Below are 10,271 nucleotides of genomic sequence, written 5' to 3'. Positions count from 1 at the left end.
TCAGCAGTATAGGAGATGGTCTTGCTGTGCTTGGAGAAAGAAACTCGATGAACAACAAAATGAATAGCAAAAACAATTCTTCTACAAACCTGACATCATAATCTATGAGTGTCATGAGACAAGAATAGTTTAAACCTGATGCTGACTAAGAGTGGCACTAATACCGAAATTTTGGTTAATCTCTCATGTATGAGCAGATTACCAAAAGGAGGATATTATTAAGGTAATTGAACAAGGAGATCATTAGGCTGAAGTGGCTCTAATGATTTGGTAGCCTAGTTTAGCAAACCCAAACCAGAGTTAATTCCTATAAATGCCTCAAGGTTAATGAAAGCAATCACGAACAGCCCATTAGGCTTCCCAGATAATGCAACCACTTAAGATATATCCAATTAAATCATTTCCTCACTTTGCTTCTATATCTTCTCTATAAAAATCTTGCCCCTCGCTCCAGTCTATGGGGCACTCATAACCTTTTCCAATTTGGCAGTATTCAATTTGAATTGATATTTGCTCAAACTCTTAAAAATGTTAATATGTCTCAGTGTATCTTTTACCAATACTTTGGGATATTTGTAAAGTATTGGCATTTATTTCTTTAAACACTAGTAAATGTAAAGAAAAAACACACTCTTCTCTGTCTCCTCTACTCTCAATACTCTACAACACTATTTCACTCCGACAGCAGATGTGTGGGCTTTCCACACATTAAGCAATTCTGCAACACCCACTGGGTGTCCTGTGTGTTAATTCAATTCTGACACTATATATGATAAAATAGCATCATATCCCATAAGTAGAGCAGTTGTACAACCCTGTACCCACCCCCACTTCAGATGCCAATTGCAAGTCCAGGATACCTGTACTTCTGATTGACTGGCTATAGATTGGAGGCTCCCATGACCCCCACCTCGGGTTTAATTTATTTGCTAAAGCAGAAAACATTTTACTTACTAGATTACCAGTATATTATAAAAGGATATAACTCAGGAACAGCCAAATAGAAGAGATGCATAGGGCAAGTATGTTGGAAAGGATGTAGAGCTCCCATGCTTTGTCTGGGAGAGCTACTTTACAAGAATTTCTGTATGTTTCATAACTGAGAAGCTTCTAGAACCCCATGTTCAGGGATTTTTATGGAGGGTTCATTACATAGACATAATTGATTAAAGTATCAGCTATTGGCAATTAACTCAACCTCTAGCCCCTTTTCCCTCTCCTGAGGTGGGATAGGGGGAGTGAGGGATAGGCCGAAAGTTCCATCCCTCTAATTATGGCTATTTCCCTTGGAAACTAGCCTCCTCTGCCCTAGGGACTTTTCAAAGTTCAGCTCAATAATATAAACTGGTATGGTTGAAAAATGCTTGTTATGAATAATAAGGCACCTTTATTGCTCTCATCACCTAGGAAGTTCCAAGGGTTTTAGGAGCTCTGTGCCAGGAACAGGACAAAGACCAAATATAATATATATAATACTATTATAGTATTATTATTTAAAGTTCATTTATTTTAGAGAGAGAGGCAGAGAAGATAGAATTCCAAACAGGCTCCATGCTGTCAGTACAGAGCTTGACATGGGGCTTGATCTCACAAACCAAATCATGAGATCATGACCTGAGCCAAAATCAAGTCAGATTCTTAACCAACTGAGCTATTCAGGCATCCCTATAGTTTTTATTATAAGCCACAATATCATAATAGAATTCACCAGTGCAGCTATCTGGATCTGGGATTTTCTTTGCAGGAAGATTTTGGTGTTTTCCTTTGTTTTGTAAATAACAAATTCCCTATTTAGACTTTGTATTTCATTTTGACTTGGCTTTGATAGCTTAAGTCCTCCTAGGAATGTCCATTTCATCTATGTTATCTGATTCATTGTTTTTTTGTTTTTTTTTTTACAAATAGTTTATTGTCAAATTAGTTTCCACATAACACTCAGTGCTCATCCCCAAAGTGCCCTCCTCCATGCCCATCCCGCCTCCCCCCCACATCCATCAGTCCTCAGTTTTTGTCAGCATTCAAGAGTCTCTCATGGTTTGCCTCTCTCCCTTTCCCCCACCATTTCCGCCCTTCTTCTCCCCCTTGGTCCTCCGTCAAGTTCCTCCTAATCCTCCTATACGTGCAAACATATGATATTTGTCCTTCTCTGCCTGACTTATTTCGCTCAGCATAACACCCTCGAGGTCCATCCATGTTGCTACACATGGCCAGATTTCATTGTTTCTCATTGCCAACCAACTTTGTGGTTGGTGTCCTTTTAAGCGCAAAAGATTTTCATTTTGACGAAGCCCAATTCATCAATTTCATCTTTCATTGCCTATGCCTTTGGTGTCATAAGAGATTTGTAGGCTTAGCTTTTATACTTAGAACTATTGTTCATCTTCACTTTTTTTAGGATGTGAGGTAGGGGTTCAAATTAATTATTTTGAATGTAGATATCTAGTTGTCCTACCACCATTCCCTGAAAAAACTATTCTTCCTCCCATTGAATTGTCTTGGCACATTTGTCAAAAATCCATTAACCACAAATATGAGGCTTATTTCTACACTCTGAACTATATTAATCTATATGTCTACCCTTATGCAAGTACCACACTGTCTTCATTATTGTAGCTTTATAATAAATTTGAAAATATAGAACTCTGAGACCTCCAATTTTCTCTTTTTTCAATATTGTTTTGACTATTCTGGGTATTTTGGATGTCAAAAAAAAATTGAGATCAGCTTGTCAAGTTCTGAAAAGATATCAGCTGGAACTTTGATATGGGTTACAGTAAATCTGCAGTTCAGTTTGGGAAACATTAATAAGTTAACAATATTAAATCTTCCAATCCATGAACACAGAATATCATTACATTTATTTAAGTCTTCTTTAATTTCTTCAAACAACATTTAAACATTTTTCCAGTGTACATTGCTTGCATTTCTTTGGTTAAATTTATTCTCAACAAAATATTCTTTTGGGGGCATCTGGGTGGCTCAGTCAGTTAAGTGTCCAATTTTGACTCAGGTCATGATCTCTTGGTTGGGGAGTTCAAGCCCCACATCGTTGTGCAGAGCCCACTTTGAATTCTCTGTCTCCCTTTCTCTCTGCCTCTCCATAAATCACACACTCTCTCTCTCTCAAAAACAGATATTTAAAAGAATTATTCTTTTTGGGGGTGCCTGGGTGCTTCAGTCAGTTAAGTCTGACTTTGGCTCAGGTCATGATCTTACCATTAACGAATTCGAGTCCTGCGTCAGTCTCTGGGCTGACTGCTCAGAGCCTGGAGCCTACTTCGGATTCTGTGTGTCCCTCTCTCTCTGCTCTCCTCAACTTATACTCTGTCTCTGTCTCTGTGTCTGTGTCTCAAAAATAAACAAACATTACATTTTTTTTAAAAATTATTTTTTATCCTATTGTAAGTAGAATCACTTTCTTAATTTTCATTTCCAGATACTTCATTGCTAGTACATAGAAATACAACTCATTTTGTATGCTGTTATGCTACTCTGCAACCTTTTTGAATACACTTAATAGTTCTAAAAGCTCTTTTGTGTGTGCATACCTTAGGAATACTATTTACAAGATCATGCTGTCTATGAACATAGATTTACTTCTTAATTCAAATCTAGATGCCTTTTATTTCCTTCTTTCCTTTCCTTTCCTTTCCTGGCCATACCAAGTCCTGGCAATGTTGCAGAGAACGGAACCCTCATACACTGTTGATGGCAGTGAGAAATGGTGTGACCACTATGAAAAACAGTTTAGCACTTTCTTACAATGTTAATTTTATTATTCCTGTAAGTAAATACACCTAAGTATTAGAAAAAGGAACCATATATCCAAGCAAAAACTTACACCTAAATGTTCACCGCAGGTTTATTGGCAAGAACCCAAATAGGAAACAGCACAAATATCCATTATCAGGTGAATAGAGAAAGCAAGTGATGGTATATATACATTATGGAATATTAATTAGTGATAAAAAGGGGGAAATATTTTTTTTAATTTATTTCTAGGAGAGAGAGAGAGAGAGAGACAGCGTGAGCAGGAGGGTCAGAGAGAGAGGGAGTCACAGACTCTGAAACAGGCTCCAGGCTCTGAGCTGGCAGTCAGCACAGAGCCCGACACGGGGCTCGAACCCACGAACCGCGAGATTATGACCTAAGCAAAAGTCGGACGCTTAACCGACTAAGCCACCCAGGCGCCCCCAAAATAAATAAACTTTTAAAAAAGTAACTAAGATGACCAGACTTCTGTAAAGACAGGGAAGTGCTCAGAGTGCCAAGCTCTGAATAATTTTTTAAAAACGTTTATGTATTTATTTTGAGAAAGAGAGAGAGGGAGCACAAGTGGGGTAGGGACAGAGACAGACAGAGAGAGAGAGAGAATCCCAAGCAGGCTCCGTCCTGTCAGCGCAAAGCAAGATGCAGGGCTTGATCCCACAAACCATGAGATCGTAACCTGAGCTGAAATCAAGAGTCAGAACACTTAACCAACTGAGCCATCCAGTCACCCCTATGAAATGTTAACCAAACCCAAGATTACCCATTCATTCCTATTTTTCTGACAATATTTTATTTTATATATTTTAAAGTAACCTCTACACCTAACATGGAGCTTGAATTCACAAACCCTTGGACTCACGACTCCAAGGTCAAGAATTGAAAATCTCCACCAACTGAGCCAGCCAGGTGCCCCTCTAACAATATTTTAAATTTTATTTATTTGTTTGTTTGTTTATTTATTTAAAGAGGGAGAGCAAGGGAAAGAGCATCGCTGAAATCAAGACTCAGATGCTTAACTGACTGAGCCACCCAGGCACCCCTTATTGTCTGCATTTAAATATTTTATAATTAGCATTTGCCTTTTTCCATTTCTTAGTAAAAAAACCTGGAACTTATTAAGTAGATAGTGGCAGGAAAACAATTTTAAAATCTTTAAACCACTAAAACATTAAATAATCAATATTCTATTCTGCAACTACAGACTATTCCATATTTTTCCTATTTTTAAATGAAGTTTTAGGAATTTCAGTTTTTGCATTTTGATTTATGAACAATTTTGAATTCATATTTTTATATGGTATGATGCAGGGGTAGTTATTTTTGTATATGGATGTCTGCTATAGACTGGATGTTTGTGTAACCCCAAAATTCATATATTAAATCCTAACATCCAATGTTATGGTATTTCGAGGTGAGACCTTTAGGAAGTGTTTAGATCATGTGGTGAAGCTGTCGTTAATGGGGTTAGTTCCATTATAAAAGAGACCTGGGTGGCTCAGTCGGTTAAGTGTCCAACTCTTGATTTTGGCTCTGGTCATGATCTCAGCGTTCATGAGTTCAAGCCCCACATCAGGTCTATGCTGACAGTGCAAAGTCTGCTTGGGATTCTCTCTCTCTCCCACTCCCTCTCTTTCGTTATCTCTCTCTCAAAAATAAATAAAACATTAAAAAAAGAAGACCCCAGAAACCTCCTTTGCCCCTTCTGTCGTGTGGAAACATATCTTTATGAACCAGGAATCAGGCCTCGCACCAGATACCAATTTGTCTGTGCCTTGATCTTAGACTTCCCAGATTCCAGAACTGTGAGAAATAAATGTTGTTTAAGCCACACAGTCCATAATATTTGTTATAGCAGTCAGAACTAAGACAACATCTAATTGTTCCAGAATCATTTATTGACAAGTCTCTTTTTCTTCACTGAATTACTTTGGGATCTTTAATTTTTTTTTTAATGTGTACTTATTTTTAAGAGAGAGAGAGCGCGCGAGCGAGTGGGGGAGGGGAAGAGAGAGAGAGAGACACGGAATTCGAAACAGGCTCTAGTCTCCGAGCTGTCAGCACAGAGCCCGACACCGGGCTCGAACTCACGAACTGCTGAGATCATGACCTGAGCCGAAGTTGGACACTTAACCAACTGAGCCACCCAGGTGCCTCACTTTGAGATCTTTTTAAAAAATGAATTGACTATATACACCTATTTCTGGAATGTATGTTTTATTCCATTGATCTGTATGTCTATCTTTATGCCAGTACTATACATAGTCATGATTACTGTAGCTTTATAGTTGGTCTTGAAGTCAGGCAGTGAGTCCTCCAACTTTATTCTTCATTTTCAAAATATTCTGATTATCTTATGTCTTTGCGCTTATCTGATTATCTTTGTGCTTTCCATATAACTTTTGGAATCTGTTTTCTGGGATTTCTATTGAGATGGCATTGAATTTATAGATCAGTTTTAGAGAAAATTTATTTCCATATTAACACTATTAAGTCTTCTAATCCACAAACAATTATCTTTTCAAACTCAGGACTCCTGATTCAAGCATAATTTATTAAGTACGTACGTCAAGGGCTATCAGGCTGAATAAGAAAGTGTTTTGATAAAGGGACATACTGATGTGTTAAAGAAAATTCCTAACGTTGAGAGTTTTTAGTATTTTTCAGAGCACTATTACCGTTTTCAGTTGGAATTGATTTGCAGTGGAAAGGGGGTATTTTTAGCTGGAAACTCAGTTGTGTAACCTTATGTGTGTACAGGCCACTTCATGTTATATAGCAAGCCAGCCCTGAGACTTTTTAGAAAACTCACACTTACATAAGAAAGGTATGTAAGTTTAGATATGGTTTCCCTGGGATACTATAGTGTAGTGTTCAGTTCAAATCACCATCTACTGTCTGGTCCATAGATTAGTCTCAGGACACAGCCCCCTAGTGGATGCCTAATATTCAAGTCCTTTGAAGAGAAAAGAAACTCCAAGCACATATAAAATGTAAAGTGGTAATGACTATGCTAAGAACTATGTAATAAAGGGAAGCCCAAGCAGCTGTGGGGCAGTACCACCTGAGCAGGAACAACTCAGAAGTTGGGAGGGGGTGTATTATCCATACTCCTATCGCAGTCCAGTAGGGGCTTTGGCCCATTGGGGACTACAGGGAATCAGAGGGGCTTTGTCATCATGAGGACTCCATATCAATAGCTGTTAGCAGAGGATATAGGGCAGAGCAGAACAGGAGTGCCCGGCAGATATTCAGAGACAGGTGGCACCCTCTTCTTAACTGCTTGGACTTGTTCCTCGGCACAGGTGAGACCTAACTTCAGCCCTCTCCTGAGTGTCTAACAGTCCAGGGTCCTACTATTGCAAAGGTGCCAGCCCAACATAGCTCACATACTCAGTATCCCATCTAATCCACTCAGTAATCTATAAGGTTAAATTTTATCCCCATTTCACAGACGACAAGAATGACCCTTACAGCACTGGATCTGTTGTTATAACCACCAGGTAGATTTCTCTAGCTATGAATCCCAGAGATAACATGAGTTTTACTTATCATTGTACATTCTGGAAGTCATGGGAATGGACACAATCACAAAGGAATGGCATGGAGGGGTCAGGTGACTGGACTTGTATTTGAGTAGAGATGAGACCTATTTTTGGCTACCATGCAGGAAAAACCATCACCTACTTTTTGGCATACACATTTTCAGAGCTTTCTCTGTGCACAAATCCATTATGCAAACATCTATATTTTTACAAAATGGGCCGATACTGTATATGTGGTTCTGAAAACGGTTTTTTCTTTATTGTTATTTTACAGTGTACCATGAACATCTCTTCCATGCACATGGGTGAAAATCCCCTACTGAAAGACAGAACACTGTAGTTGGATCAAAAGGCTGCTGGTAATGAAGAGTGACATCGAAAGTAAAGTATCAGCTTAAAGTTAAAGCACATAGCCTGGCAAATGCCTGCCAGGGAAAGCAGGGTCAGCAATATTCTCATTAGAGAAATCCGAATTGAAGGCAAAGACATTAAAGATATGGGACATCATGTAAGCCCCTTTGGCCTCTACCTCCACCTCTCATTCCTCTGACACCTCGTTGCCCCCTTGGGGCAAAGGGATCCTGTACATCTCTTTGCATCCAATGAAAACCACCCATTTTCTGCTTTTTCCTTAGCTCTTCCTGAGCCCTGGACACATCTCCACATTCTCTCATCATCTCCTCACTGCCCAAGTGCCTTTCCTGCAAGTCCTCCTGATAGTCCTTGGGGGAATCATCTGTCCCCCTGTCCGTTTTTCTTTTTGCTTTCCTAGGCACATAATCTTCAGCTGGGCGCTTTTCAGCAGCCCGCGACTCACTCTCAGGTGTTGCCAGGGATTCTGGCTTGCCCTCACTGTGTGGTTTTCCCTCGTTTTCAGACTTGCCCTGCTTTTCTTGCTTTCCCTCATCTTCTGGTTGTCCCTTATCATCTGGCTGTCCCTCATTCTGGAGCTTTCCCTCATGCTCTGAATTCTCCTCCACTTCCAGCCTCTCTTCCTCATCTGATTTTTCTTCATCTTCTGTATCTACTTCATCTTCTGGTTTTCCCTCGATTTCCAGCTTTCCTTCATTTTCATTGTAGAGTTTTTCCATGTTGAGATTTCCCCTTCTTTTCCTATATTGGGGGGGTGGGGTGAGAGGAGGAAGAGAAGATAAAGAAGACAAGGGAGACTGAGGGCTTGGAGGTAGAATGGAGGTACTGATTGTATTGGCATCTTTCCCCCTTGTCTGGGTTCCCTTGACCTGGCCCAACCCTCCAAGTGTGCCTTCTCCCCAACCATTGCCCCCACAATTCACCCCACACTTGAGAGCCAACCATTTCCTTGGCAGGCCCTACCGCCTTCTGTACCATCCTTCAGCGTGGCGGGGTGGGTGCAAGATATGTGGTTGGGGGATGGGCACTGGGGCTCTCAAATTCTGCCCAATCTGTGCCCTCTACACCCTCCCCCCTCCGTTCCTGTCCAGTGCCCCTCCCCCCTTTCAGTCACCTGCAGGGATTCTGGATAGGTTCTCCTCCTTTTCTAGTTTTGCAAAGTGCTGGGGACAGACACACAGACCTGCAGACAGACAGGAGACAAGGGCAGCGCCTGTGCTCTCAGTCCACTGAAGTTTCTTTCCTGAATCTGGGCCCTCCTCAAGCAACATTTCTCTCCCCTACCTCCCCCGCATCCCAGCCGCCATTACTTTCCAGGCCTCAGGCTCCAGACCAGGATGGTTTCCAAACTGTTTGGATCTCTGTGACCCCCTCCCCTGCAGACAAGCCGCCCACCCCCACCCCCTTTCCGCGGAGGTCAATATTTCCTCTTAGATGCGGAGTGTGAGAGCAGAGGGGGTTATTTCTAGAATATGTCTGTCTACATTTCACTGTCGCACTGCGGGGGCTCCCACCCCCCACTTCAGGTCCAAAATTGGATGGAGAGCGCAGACGAGGGGCGTCGAGGAGGCGTCAGGGCCTGCTGCGAGATGCTCCCTCCTCACCTGCCCACGTCCGCGCCGCATCCCCCGCCTCCCCAACCTCCCGGGCCCCTCCCCACCCCGCGCTGCTCCCAGATCCTACTCCCATCCACCTCCACCCCTGCCCGGGCCGCCGGCAGCACCCACCTTTACACCGACCTGCGGGCCCGGCGCAGGCCTGCGCCTCTTTGGGCTCGCTGAAGCCCGCTGGCTCCTCGCCCGCCGCCCGGACAGCTCAAGGAGCTGGTTCCGCGCGGGCGACGGGAGCGGACAGCGCAGGGACCGGACAGCAGGGCAGGCGAGCAGGCGGCCGCGGGGGCTGCTGCCCACGTCGGCGCCCGGCCGGTCACGTGAGCCTCGCGTCACCCAAGCTCGGTCCCCCACCCCGCCCCCTCATCCTCATCCCCTAGGGACCGGGTAGCCACAGAAGATGGGGCAGGGTGGCAAAGAGGGGTCACCGAGAGAGCAGTCCAGAGGCTCCTCTACCGCAGGTGCTTTACCTGGCGCGCATCTCAGGTCCTCTCACAGCATCTCTCTGAGATGTACGTCATTGCCAGCTGTGACAGCTGATCGCAGGGAGGGTACCCAACTTTGCCAAGAGTGCTCAGCAACTGAATCCTACAAGCTGCTTTCAAGACTGGCTCTGCCTTATTCCAGGGCTCTAGTGGTAGTTTCCGCCAGGAAGCCGAGCTGCCTGCCACCTTGAGTAGCTGTGTTTCTGGGCTTCCTCGCTCCTCAGCCCACATGTTCTCTCTTCCTGAGTGATTTATGTTCATTTCCCTCTAAGCACAGATGATTCTCAAATCTCCATCAACAGACTATCCTCTCAGCCTAGACTTAGACCAGTTTTTTGGTTGCCACCAGCAGTATAGGAGAGTGCTTGTTTCTTCACACTTTTTTTTTTAAACATTTATTTATTTTTGAGAGACAGAGAGAGAGAATCCGAAACGGGCTCTGGGCTCTGAGCTGTCAGCACAGAGTCCAACGTGGGACTGGAACTCACAAG

At 42.8% G+C, this 10,271-nt stretch overlaps 1 protein-coding gene across 2 annotated transcripts; it reads right to left on the bottom strand.

Annotated features, from left to right (window-relative positions):
• Positions 1-7,545: 7,545 nt before the first annotated feature.
• On the bottom strand, positions 7,546-9,835 carry LOC120225550 (transcription elongation factor A protein-like 3). Of its 2 annotated transcripts, none has more exons than XM_039223739.1 (3): positions 9,766-9,835; positions 8,800-8,868; positions 7,546-8,426 (listed from the first exon to the last, which is right to left on the bottom strand). In XM_039223739.1, exons 1-3 carry the CDS (start codon positions 9,774-9,776, stop codon positions 7,802-7,804), a joined length of 705 nt encoding a protein of 234 aa, XP_039079670.1. In that variant the 5' UTR covers positions 9,777-9,835; the 3' UTR covers positions 7,546-7,801. The 2 variants fall into 2 exon arrangements, with proteins under 2 accessions (XP_039079670.1, XP_039079671.1); XM_039223740.1 differs by lacking the exon at positions 9,766-9,835 and adding an exon at positions 9,413-9,570.
• Between the last annotated feature and the right edge of the window lie 436 nt (positions 9,836-10,271).

Source organism: Hyaena hyaena, unplaced genomic scaffold (assembly GCF_003009895.1).
Source record: "Hyaena hyaena isolate Hyena2069 unplaced genomic scaffold, ASM300989v1 scaffold_1450, whole genome shotgun sequence".
Classification (NCBI taxonomy): Eukaryota; Metazoa; Chordata; class Mammalia; order Carnivora; family Hyaenidae; genus Hyaena; species Hyaena hyaena.
The sequence above is the reverse complement of the archived record's forward strand: the minus strand, read 5'-3'. Positions and strand labels throughout refer to the sequence as shown.

Coding starts and splice junctions, on each gene's coding strand:
- LOC120225550 (XM_039223739.1), bottom strand. Junction 8,427..8,799: donor CCTATCCAGAATCCCTGCAG/GTGACTGAAAGG, acceptor CCCCCAATATAG/GAAAAGAAGGGGAAATCTCA.